The sequence below is a fragment of the Scylla paramamosain genome, chromosome 36 (assembly GCF_035594125.1).
Source record: "Scylla paramamosain isolate STU-SP2022 chromosome 36, ASM3559412v1, whole genome shotgun sequence".
In the NCBI taxonomy this organism is placed as follows: domain Eukaryota; kingdom Metazoa; phylum Arthropoda; class Malacostraca; order Decapoda; family Portunidae; genus Scylla; species Scylla paramamosain.
The window spans coordinates 8,772,656-8,786,907 of record NC_087186.1 but is presented as its reverse complement, the minus strand read 5'-3'; the positions used below and the strand labels follow the sequence as shown (position 1 = coordinate 8,786,907).

Here is a 14,252-nt window from a genome sequence, read left to right as displayed (position 1 = left end):
ATGGAGGTGGTAGTTTGGTGGCTTCCTTAATAAACACATGGAACCTCTTCCTTATGTCTGTGTATCACATCTTAACCATTGCTGTTGCTAAATATCTCACATAGTGACTTCTTTTCCTGCTGAACACTGGCACTGCTCACTTTACCTCCCTCCACTAGATAGCCATACTAACAAATGACAGTGAGCCTCTATCAGATTGCCTGACACGTCTCAAAAACAAATGAACCTACCATGAAAAGTTGTAAATGGCAGCCTAAGGAATGGCCTCACAAGTGGCAGCTTGTGACTGGAGGGATCAGCTGTATAGATACCATGAAATCTTAATATGCCGCTACCCACAAATCCCAGTTATAAACACAAGAAAATAATTTCAATGTTTACTCCTGACTGGTGCAGAGCTTGCTGGACTTAGTAAATATCAAATTTCTCCACACTTGCGAGTGCCTATTAAAGCCATATTAAACACATGGCCCCCAATTTTTTTACATTTACAGCAAGGTCACCGAACCCTTCTCCATGATGCGTGAGTTTCATGTTTGTAGGTAACACAGATGCAATATCCAGATTAACCATTAATTTAACTTAGCAAACCCTTTTGTTGATTTCTGTGTCAAAAATTATGAACTGACATGATCATGACTAATTTAATTTTGAATGTAAAGTCAACCTATCAGCCTTAGTGAAAGCTAATAGCCTCATGACCTATTTTGCCACAAATAATTACACTGAAGAAAAAAATGTGTATTGGTTGAAACTGCAACACGCCCATTGACTGTTAGTTATCAAAATATCCTTGTACCACCTGATGTGACAGGACAAGACATGCAGCAGTAGCAGCAGGGGTGAGGGCAGCACTCACCTGAGGCAAAGTGGAAGGTGTCGTGGTCCGGTGGCTCCGTCTTGATGCCCGGCTCGCCCTCATCCTCTGCCTTCATCTCCGTCTTGAACATTTCCTTCTCGGCCTGCTTGGCACGGTACTTCATGTTGTCCCAGCACTTGCGTAGCTCCTTCTCTGTGCGCACCATGATGTTCTCCGTGCTGTTGTACTCCTCCACAATCTGCTGCCACACATTCTGCTTCTCCAGGTAGATCTCCCTCGTCCTGCTCCTGGTGTCCACAATGTTGCGGTACTTGTTGATGATTCCCACCAGCACCGAGCGCTCAGCCTCAGTGAAGATGTTGCGGTGAGTCAGCACCCCATTTGACATGTTCTTCAGCACTGGGTAGGCATAGTTGGTCGGCTCCACTGTAGTGATCACCTCCAGGGGAAGGTCAGCTAGGGGGTATGCCTCACCCTCCATGGGGTAGCCTCCACCCCCACTACTGTACTCCCTCCCATGGCCCTCCTCGGCACCATCACCACCGCCACCACTATTCCTTGCATCCCCAGGGTCAGACTTGGCTGAGTGCTCGGAGTCATCCTCGCCACTGCCGTCACTGTCTGAGGAGGAGGAGTCCTCGGCTTCCCCCTTGCTGTGCTCCTCCTGCTCCTCCTCAGACTCTCTCCCGTTCTCCACAGTATCTCCGTGTTTGCTCTCGCCCTCACTGTCCTCGCTGCCCGAGGGCGAGGACGACCGCTCGGCCCCGGGCTCCTCCATGCTCGACACGAGGTTCACCTCACAAGGCCTCAACCCTCAGGCCTCCACCTGGCACTGGCTGCCGCTCGAGCCTCCTCTGGCGCCAGCTGGGGAGGGCCGCGGGCGGTCTTGCCTCATCCTGAGGCGGGACTTTCCTTATCCTTGACCCGAAGGACCTGCCCCTCGAAGGGACCTGCAGCACAGCTAACCACACACTCTCAGGCGGCTCGGTGGGAGGATAACTCGCAGGAAATATCCTTAGCAGTGTTTGTGGCGGGGCAGGAGGGCACAGGGGAAGAGTGGAGGGGTGCAGGTGTCACTTAATATGGCGCTGGGTGAAAGGAAAGTGTGGCGCCTCGTCCTCATTGGTCGAGGAGCAGCTCGAGGGAGCCGCCAGCCAATCAGCGCCAAGGACCTCCCACTCGACCCGGGATCTTAACACCATTTTTCCCGTTGCTACGCTCTATACACAGAACTTTGCACCATACCGACAAATCTGTGGGACCATTTCGTCGTTATAAAATAAGTGAACCACCTACCAGGGACACAGAGGGGGTAATTAAGGCGAAAGATATGATCCGTGTCAGCTTTCTCCGATTATTCTCGGCCTTGGCCTGTGACGTCACTGGCCGCGCTGCTGCCTCCGCACGCAGCCCGCACGGGGTTACATTACCACGCAGATCAGGTTCCCGTTGTTATCATGCCATTTTACATAACTCAAACTAGGATTTGTATTTTGCTAAGTGGAAAGTAATAAACAATCTATGTAAGAAGTAATAAATAAAGGTACCTATCACCAAACTTTTTAAGAAAAGAGGGGAAAAATCAATAGTTAAAATAGTTAAAATGTAAGTTAAAAGAACTACTAATGGGTATTTTTACAATATAGAGTTTATACAATTATAGGTGACGTATCTGGATTCTTCTCTCTGCATTTATTCACCACATCTACCTAACACAAATTCCTGTTACTGTTTGACCTACTAAAGAAATGGCGCGAGATTTCCTGCAGTTACACTCATTTCCTACTATAATGATAACTTAAACAGCTACTACTCCTTCTATATGTGTGTATGTATATATATATATATATATATATATATATATATATATATATATATATATATATATATATATATATATATATATATAATCACAATGACACGGGAAGAGTAGAACAGTTCAATCTTGAAGCCTCTTAGTGGTGACTGAAGAGTTATTACTGTGGATACAGCATGTTTAGTGAATTCATTACGCGAAATTTCTTATTGTGGTGTTTAAGGTTTCTAAAACTCAGCTCTTCCATCTATCAACTCTATATAACTTACCAGATAATCATTAATATTCTTCACTCCGCTGTACGTCCCTCTCTTCTACACTGAACATCCTTGGTCTGTCCTTCACTAAATTCTACACTCTAAATTAATTTCTCATCTCTGTATAGAACTACATCCTATGAGATTTGGTGTTTTGTGCTGCCTCCAGTGCCCTCCACCACATTTCCTTATTTCTCCAGCTACCAATTCTGTACAGGGGTCCATGCATCGAGTAGGCTTTCCAGATATGGGGATGGAGGGGGGCCGAGTTCCACTCATGCTGCTCTCTTGAAATGAGTGAAATCAAAAGCATTTCAACTGATCAACTCCCTTAAAACTGTCTGTCTTCAGGCTCTCTCTGTTTGCTACAAGATTACAGCACTTTCTATCTCATGTTAGCTATTTCTCCTCTAACTGCTCTTCTTATCCTGCTAGCTGCATGCCTCTCTTCCTTTCTTGGACCTGCTGGTAAACAGTGAACACTCTACTTTCTCTCAACCTTATTCTGTCCCACCTCCCTAATGCAGAAGTAAATCAGAACATATCAATCTTTCATCCCTTTTACTGATAAACTCTATAACTCATTGTCTGCTTCTGTATTTTTCATCTGCCTATGATAAAATCTTTAAAGAGGGAGGAATCATGAAACTCCTTAATGCAATTTCAGATCTTCTTTCAAACTGTCCTCTTTAGGAAATGGCACCTTCAGCGGGCCTTTTTTGCATTTTTTTCTGGGCCAGTGCCCCTCTGAGAGAGAGAGAGAGAGAGAGAGAGAGAGAGAGAGAGAGAGAGAGAGAGAGAGAGAGAGAGAGAGAGAGAGAGAGAGAGAGAGAGAGAGAGAGAGAATCTTGAGCTATAATACTTATTATTACAGTAGTGACCAGAACTCCAAAAGACCTAAAATATTTGTCTTGGGACCTATAATGATCAAGTTCTGCCATTTAGTTTTTTTACTTTGTTCTATTTGCTAGAGGTTTAATTCCTAGTGAGGTCCTTTCAAAGACAATATCTTCTGCTTCAGGTAAATTTCTCTGATTTTATGAAGCATCCTAGAATGGCATTACACTTATGGCAGCAGTGAGATTTTTCCTCAAGTTACCTAATCACACTCATCATTCTGGCACCAAGCAATAAAGGTCTTAAGTGCTGTGATGATTGTGTATGTCTGAACCTCAGCCTAATAAATATTGTTGGCTGTGTTTATAATAAGGGGTTACAAAAACACCAAAAATTTATCTGAATGAAGGGAGGAAACCATATAGTGGCTAGAGGTACAGCTCCTACATATAATGGAGAAACATGATTATTGTTGCAGTTTTTACATTCAAGATGTACTTTGTACTCGTCCTCCCAGTCAAAAGTTCAATTGCTATAGAGGGCATCTAATGGCAAATTCATCTTGTCTTTATGACTTATGAACACACAATACAATTTTTATTGTTTTTTTTTTTTTTTTATGTAGGAAGGATACTGGCCAAGCATCATCAGCGTAGGAGTGGATAGGACAAGAAGTTTGGTTTAGGAGATCATTAATGAATAATAAGAAGAGAGTGGGTGACAGGACAGAACCCTGAGGAACACCACTGTTAATAGATTTAGGAGAAGAACAGTGACCGTCTACCACAGCAGCAATAGAACGGTCAGAAAGGAAACTTGAGATGAAGTTACAGAGAGAAGGATAGAAACCGTAGGAGGGTAGTTTGGAAATCAAAGCTTTGTGCCAGACTCTATCAAAGGCTTTTGATATGTCCAAGGCAACAGCAAAAGTTTAACCAAAGTCTCTAAAAGAGGATGACCAAGACTCAGTAAGGAAAGCCAGAAGATCACCAGTAGTGAGGCCTTGACGGAACCCATACTGGCGATCAGACAGAAGGTTGTGAAGTGATAGATGTTTAAGAATCTTCCTGTTGAGGATAGATTAAAAAACTTTAGATAAGCAGGAAATTAAAGCAATAGGACGGTAGTTTGAGGGATTAGAGCGGTCACCCTTTTTAGGAACAGGTTGAATGTAGGCAAACTTCCAGCAAGAAGGAAAGGTAGATGTTGACAGACAGAGCTCAAAGAGTTTGACTAGGCAAGGTGCAAGCACGGAGGCACAGTTTCGGAGAACAATAGGAGGGACCCCATCAGGTCCATAAGCCTTCCGAGGGTTTAGGCCAGCGAGGGTATGGAAAACATCATTGCGAAGAATTTTAATACGTGGCATGAAGTAGTCAGAGGATGGAGGAGAGGGAGGAACAAGCCCAGAATCGTCCAAGGTAGAGTTTTTAGCAAAGGTTTGAGCGAAGAGTTCAGCTTTAGAAATAGATGTGATAGCAGTGGTGCCATCTGGTTGAAGCAGAGGAGGGAAAGAAGAAGCAAAGTTACTGGAGATATTTTTGGCTAGATGCCAGAAATCACGAGGGGAGTTAGATCTTGAAAGGTTTTGACATTTTCTGTTAATGAAGGAGTTTTTGGCTAGTTGGAGAACAGACTTGGCATGGTTCCGAGCAGAAATATAAAGTGCATGAGATTCTGGTGATGGAAGGCTTAAGTACCTTTTGTGGGCCACCTCTCTATCATGTATAGCACGAGAACAAGCTGTGTTAAACCAAGGTTTAGAAGGTTTAGGACAAGAAAAAGAGTGAGGAATGTACGCCTCCATGCCAGACACTATCACCTCTGTTATGCGCTCAGCACACAAAGACGGGTCTCTGACACGAAAGCAGTAGTCATTCCAGGGAAAATCAGCAAAATACCTCCTCAGGTCCCCCCAACTAGCAGAGGCAAAATGCCAGAGGCACCTTCGCTTAGGGGGATCCTGAGGAGGGATTGGAGTGATAGGACAAGATAAAGATATGAGATTGTGATCGGAGGAGCCCAACGGAGAAGAAAGGGTGACAGCATAAGCAGAAGGATTAGAGGTCAGGAAAAGGTCAAGAATGTTGGACGTATCTCCAAGACAGTCAGGAATACGAGTAGGGTGTTGCACCAATTGCTCTAGGTCATGGAGGATAGCAAAGTTGTAGGCTAGTTCACCAGGATGGTCAGTGAAGGGAGAGGAAAGCCAAAGCTGGTGGTGAACATTGAAGTCTCCAAGAATGGAGATCTCTGCAAAAGGGAAGAGGGTCAGAATGTGCTCCACTTTGGAAGTTAAGTAGTCAAAGAATTTCTTATAGTCAGAGGAGTTAGGAGAGAGGTATACAGCACAGATAAATTTTGTATGAGAGTGACTCTGTAGTCGTAGCCAGATGGTGGAAAACTCGGAAGATTCAAGAGCGTGGGCACGAGAGCAGGTTAAGTCATTGCGCACATAAACGCAGCATCCAGTTTTGGATCGAAAATGAGGATAGAGAAAGTAGGAGGGAACAGAAAAGGGGCTACTGTCAGTTGCCTCAGACACCTGAGTTTCAGTGAGGAAAAGAAGATGAGGTTTAGAAGAGGAGAGGTGGTGTTCTACAGATTGAAAATTAGATCTTAGACTGCGAATGTTGCAGAAGTTAATGAAGAAAAAGTTGAGGGGGATGTCAAGACACTTAGGGTCGTCGACAGAAAGGCAGTCCGACCTGGGGACATTTATGGTCCCCTTTCCAGATGGGGACTCCGAGGCTGGTGTAGGAGTCGCCATGATTTTAAAATTTTTGGGTGAAGGGTGTGTGTGTTATTAGGTGCTTGTAGTTTTGTGAGGAGGAAGAGAGTTGTCTTTAGAGGGCAGGCTGTGACTGCCCCCTTGTGTTGTGAGACACAAAGGGAAACGTTCAGTGTTAAAGCTGTCTAATAAATTATTGTGTAATTTCTGTTCCTGCTCCAATGGTAGTACAGGAAATGGCTATTAGAGACTGTGGCATGTAGTCTTAGAGAAGACTGCCTGCACCCAGTGTCCCTCCTTCCACAGGTACTAATGACATCTCCACATGATCACACCATGACATCAAGAATGCAAGGACCACCATTAAATAATTTGAAAAGTGAAAAACTGCATTACATCCTTGTCACCTCTTCTCCTTCCTCAAATGACGTATGACTTACTGAAATACTATAATTGACAGAATAATTTAATATTTCTTAATCATAATAATCTCATATACAGCCAGTAATTTCCCAGATGTGTGGAATGGCAGAGAAAACAAGAATGCAAGATTCCAATTGTGTGCAATGATTCCTTTGCAATTCTTAAAGGCAAATAATTAATTTATATAAAAATTATTAAATTACATATAAAAGCATTACTTTAAGGTACAATTTATTATTAATGTAAACTTCATCATCATCTTTCTAAAAGGCAGGTTCCTTGCTTCAATCAACCTCAGGCATTCAATGACATCCTGTCAAGCTGTGCCATAACAAGACAGCTTCTAGATCCCTCCACAGAATCTCCTCTCTGGGCTCAATGTCCTGATCACTTCATCGATGCACTCTGATCTCAAATCCACAGTTGCTGGGCATCTTTCACACCAGTGCAAACAATCAAGGTAAAACAAATGTAAATGTCACTGTGTGGGAGATGGTCCAACAAGAAAGAAGAGAGAGAGAGAGAGAGAGAGAGAGAGAGAGAGAGAGAGAGAGAGAGAGAGAGAGAGAGAGAGAGAGAGAGAGAGAGAGAGAGAGAGAGAGAGAGGAGAGGAGAGGAGAGAGAGAGAGAGAGAGAGAGAGAGAGAGAGAGAGAGAGAGAGAGAGAGAGAGAGAGAGAGAGAGAGAGAGAGAGAGAGAGAGAGAGAGAGAGAGAGAGAGAGAGAGAGAGAGAGAGAGAGAGAGAGAGAGAGAGAATATACCATAATGAACTGCCATCAGGTAACAATGACTGACCAATGTAAATCTGAACCCTGCTATTCAAAACCATGATGATGATGATGATGGTGGTGGTGGTGGTGGTGGTGGTGGTAATGACAGTGATGATAGCATATAGAGACAGGCGACCAAGAGAAAAATACTTGAAGAGTGTTATCAGTCAAACATACTGGAAGCACATTGTGTGGCATGTGCTACCAGTGTTGCCACAGCCATCTGCACCCCACACACAGGGCACTCTTCCACCAATCCACTCGTACATGCCTGTGGATGAGACAAAGTAATGATTGATTACTTTCTGCCTCCATAAAAAAATTCAGTAAGCTCATCTGTTTCTCAGCTTGAGCCTGTTAGTATGTCTTAATATTGCCACGTTACTGTCTCTTTTGAATTATGCTTTAAGAAATATGCAAGTTAGTTCCTTGTGATGAAGTGATTGTCTCTGAACCTCTCCTTTCATAGGATACTGCAGATTCCTTCTCTTCCTATTCAACCTTTGGTAATACTGGAAAGGAGTATGCAAAAGAGCATTTAGGCATATGTGATATAGTAAAAAGAACCTTTCCCAAGAGATGGCCTAACAACATTTATTTCTATTCAGGCCCAAACTACTACTACTACTACTTATTTGTTTGTAAAATTTCTTAGAAAAATTGTTCAAGAAAGCCAAACATTGATGATCAAACTGAGACCATTCCTTGATTTTGGGTCACGAAAAAACTCTTACCTGATGGAAACAATGAAGTATCTACATTAATGAAGAAAAAAATAAATAAGTAAAATAAATAAATAAAAATCTTCAGTAAATAAATACCTGTGTTGTGCTGCTAGATAAAATGTCATCATCACCACTATCAGTGTCTGATGACACAGTCACACCACATGATGCTGCATGATCCTCTATTTCTCTTGCAGGGAATGATTCTGCAATAAATAACAGCTCATGAAAATACAAATAAATAAATAAAATATGTAAAACAAAATCTGTCTCAATGCACAAGAAAATAAGGTTCCTAACTAAATTAGTTAATTAATTAAAAATAACTGCAACATTACCTCCATTAACTTTCTCTAAAGTATATTAGAATACAAAAAAGATACTCCTACTTACTGGAACACATGGGACAGTCTACAAGCGACTGCTTTTGATGTAATAAAGTTGACTCCCTCAGTCCTCTCGCCATCACATTAAACTTGTTGGTGGGTGCTGACCCCAGACGGTTCCCCTTCGGTGTGTCCCTGAATGCTCCTGAGGCAGACAAGGAGGATTTGTGGAGGGAGAAGCTACTAGAGCCTTTCCTGGAATTTCGGCCTTTGAGGGTGGAGGCCAGACCTGATTCTTCTTCACCAACACATTCAATATCACTGTTATCACTGTCAGAATAAAGATCGGGTTGGGATGAATGCTGGAATTCTTTGTTTTCCTTCTTCACCTTCATCTTGTTTGTTGGAGTGATCCACTGTCCAATGAGTGACTGTTGCTCCACCTGTTTAGTGACTGCTTTCCTCAGTTTCTTCTTTTTGAGCCTCTTGGGTGATATAACAGTTACACGTGCATCTAATAGTGCCAATGCATTTCTAGATTTAAAGCTGCCTTCTTTCTCTTTGTCTGGAGTTGTGGAATTCTTTAAATATTTGGAAATCTGAGTTTTTTCCATGTCTATTTCCTGATCTTTGATAGTTGAGTGCTTTACTACATTTTTATATTGTCCAAATTTATATTTTCTTAATGGTGAATCAACTTCCTTTTCCTCATTTCCTCTCTTCAGTGACTCATTTTCTTGCACTGTCACATTATTCTTACATTTTGATGTACAGCCATTGTTAAGTTGTTTATTCATTTTACTTTCATCGGAGTTTTCCAGTTTTCTTTTTTGTTGAAGTGCTTTCACTGGTACTTCTGTTGTCCTGACTCCCCGTGCTGCTAAGTGACCTGCTGTGTCCTGATTCTCCAAGATCTCCAACCGTCTTGCAGCATAATCAACAGCAATGTCTCTGAAGATCTTTATCTCAGCAAAAGTCAATTGTTTCTGTCTTTTCTTTTCAAAATTCTGACGTATATCTGAAAAGAGGAAGATGCTGTCACTGTAAGTTCCTCCACCTCATCATCCTGTCTGCTGAACTGTGAGGTACCATAAGGTACCTCACAGCCAGTCCAACTTTGGTTCATGTGCACTGTCACAATATCATCATAAACTGTAAATGCATTTATCCTACACTTGAAATCATAGAAGAATAACAATCAACTTTCACCAGTGTTTCAATAGCATACCTTTGATGGACAGATGGTCAATATCAGAGACAGACAAGTTTAAGGACATCAAATATCTCAGGCTTTCACATTCCAGGTCAGACTTCTTTATCAAACTTTCTTGATGAGCTGGAAGGCGACCAGGTAACTGTTAAAAGATTCAACTTTCACTTCATCATAAAACAATATACAATTACAATTTGTCCAATAACCCAAATAACTGTGGATATCTTTTTTTAACATACGACATTCAAGAAGAGCACAATAAAGGAATCCAGTTCAATACTTGAGTGAGAATAATAACTAGTCAATTCAAAATGGGATAGATAAGTCAAATAACATAAGTGGCAGAGAAGAGCATTGTATCTTGGCAGCTGGCAGCATACTTGGTATCTTGGCAGCACGGGTCAGCAGCTGGGCACCACGAGACAAGGGACTGTTGGGATGGTGGTTCTTGGTTATTTCTGTTCTTCCATCAGGAAGCTGACTTGCCTCTATCAGCTTAATTCTAAATAAAAATATAAAAAATAAATATTCAGCTATTTAGCAGAGGCATGAAAAATCAGCTATTTATCTGATGTAATGTTTATAAAATTTGATTTTCTCCTTGATATGGTGTGCACAGGAAACAGTTAACTTATGGACAGCAAAACAAAATTATTATTCATGAAATTTCCCCATCATAGAATTACCGCAATAAATTTTCCATAACTATGAACATACAATTCCATTCTGTAAGTGGAAAAAAAGATTTATGACAGTGATGACAGCAAAGTCAAGAGTGAGAGTACTTCACTGCATGAGAATGAAGGGTACTTTTAACCTTTCTTTAGGGACTGACACCTTAGTGGGCCATTTCTTGTTTTTATTTTTCTACTCATTTTGTTGCCCTACACCAATGCCCCTCTTACATTAAAAAAAAAAAAAAAAGTTGGAAATGACATAACCAAACTAAACATTACATCACAATACTGGCACTACTTCCATGTACCTGTCTGAGAGTCCTGACTTCTCAGGGTTAGAGAGCCTCAGCTTGGCCAAGAGTTCACTCTTTTTGTTCAATGTTACTCCAGGACTGAGGTCCACCTGTGGTTTCAGAGTTACCTGGAAAAGAGTGTGGTGTGTGCAGTATGGTGCCAAACTATAGTAACTATGCTGTATTAGACAGGCCATTAATCCAAAACAAAAATAATGTATTTTCTGATCCTGTTAATACCATCCACAAGTTATAAATAATTTGTATCTAATAGTAAAAAGCTTCCACTGTATTAATCCTTTAATTACCTCAGACTCTGAGTACATTTTGAGCATGGAAATTCCAAACTGGCTGGGGCTTGTGAAAGGCTGCAGGCACAAAATTCTCACCCTGTCCCATTCTTCATTCCGGGTCACCTCATCCATATTTTCTGAGACGATGCATTATAAACATGATACATGAGCACATATTCACCACTACAGTTATAGCAACAAAATTCATGACCATTCAACATTTTAGCAAATCTTTTCATAGCTTACAATAGCATGCACACTAGAATTACATTGGGGCTGAGAATACTTCAAGTCAGGGATTCTTTCTATATACATATGTATACATTTGTTAAATTTTGTTATTACACTCTTTTTTACCATTACAGTTTTATCTCATTTCATTCTGATCTATTCTATCAACTGACATAACATCTTTGCACAATACAGAGAGCTGTCCAGTCACCTTTTTTATCTTTCTCTCTATAAACTTATAAAATTAGGACAGAGGCTGACCTGGCTTGAACATCCGAACAGAGCTCCTATTCTGTCCGCTGGTCACTTCTGCACGTGTCATGAAGGTCACCGTGGGAATGAGGGTCACATAAGGTCTGCTGATGGGCCAGGCTGAGCGTCCAACCTCCACACCAATCATCACACTGCCTGCATTCCCTGCACACCATTCCATTACTAAGAAAACATGAGCTACCATGCCTGTGTAGAGAGAGCCTGTATCTTTCCCATGATATCCGAAAGAAGTCCAAGAACAATAAGAATAGAACATTAAAAGGGAGAACAGTGTAACCACCACTTCTCCTTCTAATACATTTTTCACTCGGCATCACCTAAGGATAAAGAAACGCATATTTACCAATGTCTATGTATGATATTTTTGTTGCCTTCTCGAGTTGCAGGTCTGCTTGAAGGTTGCTGGATTTGTCACCTTTTAGGTTAAGCCATGGCCCTCGCCCCTCCACCAGGTCCTTCACAGTGTGCTTGGGGTCCTGAACACATGCAAGCATCACATAGTATATCAAAATAAATGTAATGAAAGTATAGCAAAACATTTACAACTTCACTTGCATGCAGTATGTCATTAACTTTGGTATAATATGTTCTTTAATGTTCGAGTGTGGAATTAAAAGAATTGCAGTCTGATAGACTGATAGACAGGTCTGTGGGGGATCAGCTTTTACTAACCTACAATGCAATCTCAGAGTGGATGGACAGGAGCAATATGGTTGATCCTATTCTTTTTGACTTATCAAAAGCCTTCGACACTGTTAACCACCAAATTCTATTTACTAAACTTATTTCACTGGGTATTAATGGTTCTGTTATCTCTTGGATTAGGGCATTTCTGTCTCACAGGACTATGGAGGTTGTTGTGGGTGGACAGAAAAGTTCTTCGTACCCAGTGATTAGCAGAGTGCCACAGGGTTCTGTGTTGGGTCCTATTCTTTTCCTTATATACATAAATCACATCTCCACTACTTTTAGTATCCGACAAAATTATTTGCAGATGACCTGAAATTGTATCTCTTAATAAGGCCTCAGAATCTCAATACAGTGTTGCAGTGTATGAGTACTGTGCAAAAAGATATTGATTCATTGGTTACAGTTGCTGAATTGTGGGACTTAATGCAAAAATTAATGCAAAAAAACTAAACTTATTAGTTTTGGTACCGACCTCTGTCAGTCTTACGATCTGGGCCCTTATTCATTTTACACTGTTAATGGCAATCCTCTAAGCTCTAGTTCTGTTGCAGTATATCTCGGCATAACTGTGGATCCAACTCTAAGATTCCATCTCCACATTCAAACCATAGTGTCAAAGGCTTCAGGTCTGGTATACTCTTTACTTGTCAGCTTTGTGTCGCTCTCCTTCCTTCATGGTTAAACTTTTCATTACACACATATGTCCACTTCTTGAATATGCATCTCCAGTATGGAATACAGGTTATGTCAATGACATCACTTCTTGAATCAGTTCAATGATGATGGACTAAGCTCATTACAGGTTGTGAGAATATGTCCTATGACCAACGACTTAAAACTCTAGATCTTTACTCTGTGAAAGGAAGACTCTTGCGAGCTGATCTCATCAAATGTTGGAAGATCTTCAATGGTATGTCATCTTTATCTCCTGACTTATTTACTATGACACCAGCAAGAGATATTACAAGAGGGCACAGGTTTAAGATTTTTGTGCAACACAGTACCTCTGAAGCCAGACACAGGTTTTTTCTCAGTTCGTATGGGTAGGTTGTGGAACACATTCCTGTCAGAGGTAGCTGAATCTATCAACCTAAACTCTTTCAAGAAAAGACTTGCCATATTCTTAGGAGATTTTTTATTCAATTTTTTAAATTGTTTGCTTTTGATTGTTCTAAGTGGGCTCATAGCACACTTTCCAGTCTGATCTTTATCCAAATTAGTTCACACTGATGGCCTCTTAAATGGGCTGGCGTGCTAGCCAATATGGGGTTCACTCCTGGGGAGCCTAACCAGGTAAGAACCAGGTAATGAACAGGCTGTGATAATATAGAAATACCATGATGGTTTTCATGCGAGGGATCAATTTGGTTGGGTTTACATCCTTTAATTTTACAGGCGATTCCTTCATTGTGTAAATCATGAACTGACGAGTCATATTTTGCCCAGAAGTGTCTGCAAATGAATGATCCCCAGATGTGATGCAAGTAAAGCATCCCTGAAATGAGGAAGGTTGTGTTGATCGGATCGGTGCCTTAAGCTTCCTTGGTGTAACAGGTAATCTCTGGTGATGTGGGCGGCGAGGGACACACCGAGCAACACCCACACACCGCCGGTCACCTGTCATTATCATCTCCCTCACATCACCACCTGATATTGCTTAGTTACCAGTTTTCAACCAGCTGGTAAAATCACCATACCTGAGACGTGAAGGAAATGACGTGCTTCACTTGAATGAGAGGCATGGCTGAGCAAGATTGGATAGTCTGTTTACTTTCACTTCCCGCCACTGGTTGACGATGACGGCTTGATGCACTACAATCCTATACCCAGATAATATATTTTTATTAATTTGGTATTGTACCGGTCTTGTTTACTAAA

General features: G+C 41.4%; 3 protein-coding genes across 6 annotated transcripts in view; all 3 read right to left on the bottom strand.

Moving 5' to 3' along the window:
* Positions 1 to 1,914, bottom strand: part of LOC135090913 (uncharacterized) — a 6,409-nt gene extending 4,495 nt beyond the window's left edge. Inside the window, exon 1 of the mRNA XM_063988099.1 lies at positions 860 to 1,914. Within this exon, the coding sequence (XP_063844169.1) occupies positions 860 to 1,598 (739 nt within the window). The 5' untranslated portion in view covers positions 1,599 to 1,914. The remainder of the gene's footprint in view (positions 1 to 859) is intronic.
* The window catches only part of LOC135090918 (trafficking protein particle complex subunit 2B-like), a 14,768-nt gene extending 12,533 nt beyond the window's left edge, over positions 1 to 2,235 (bottom strand). The window contains exon 1 of one of the 2 annotated variants that reach the window (XM_063988103.1): positions 2,117 to 2,235. The gene's annotated coding sequence lies outside the window, so the exon portion shown is untranslated. The remainder of the gene's footprint in view (positions 1 to 2,116) is intronic. The other variant, XM_063988104.1, reaches the window with a different exon arrangement.
* Positions 2,236 to 7,102: 4,867 nt separating this feature from the next.
* LOC135090911 (uncharacterized) lies at positions 7,103 to 14,214 on the bottom strand. Of its 3 annotated transcripts, none has more exons than XM_063988096.1 (10): positions 14,072 to 14,214; positions 12,028 to 12,160; positions 11,673 to 11,828; positions 11,196 to 11,317; positions 10,903 to 11,015; positions 10,298 to 10,419; positions 9,933 to 10,040; positions 8,772 to 9,722; positions 8,475 to 8,584; positions 7,103 to 7,924 (listed from the first exon to the last, which is right to left on the bottom strand). In XM_063988096.1, exons 1-10 carry the CDS (start codon positions 14,114 to 14,116, stop codon positions 7,817 to 7,819), a joined length of 1,968 nt encoding a protein of 655 aa, XP_063844166.1. In that variant the 5' UTR covers positions 14,117 to 14,214; the 3' UTR covers positions 7,103 to 7,816. The 3 variants fall into 3 exon arrangements, with proteins under 3 accessions (XP_063844166.1, XP_063844165.1, XP_063844167.1); XM_063988095.1 differs by having other exon boundaries at positions 7,723 to 7,924; positions 11,673 to 11,846; XM_063988097.1 differs by having other exon boundaries at positions 7,723 to 7,924; positions 10,298 to 10,347; positions 11,673 to 11,846.
* Positions 14,215 to 14,252: the final 38 nt, after the last annotated feature.

What these genes read in the sequence shown, in the direction of transcription:
- LOC135090911 (XM_063988095.1), bottom strand. Translation starts at nt 14,116, where the DNA reads ATGCCTCTCATTCAAGTGAAGCACGTCATTTCCTTCACGTCTCAG. An exon ending in TCATTTCCTTCACGTCTCAG is followed by an intron (nt 12,161 to 14,071) that starts GTATGGTGATTT and finishes GCATGTGTTCAG; the next exon opens with GACCCCAAGCACACTGTGAA. An exon ending in TATCTAGCAGCACAACACAG is followed by an intron (nt 7,925 to 8,474) that starts GTATTTATTTAC and finishes TCTCATCCACAG; the next exon opens with GCATGTACGAGTGGATTGGT.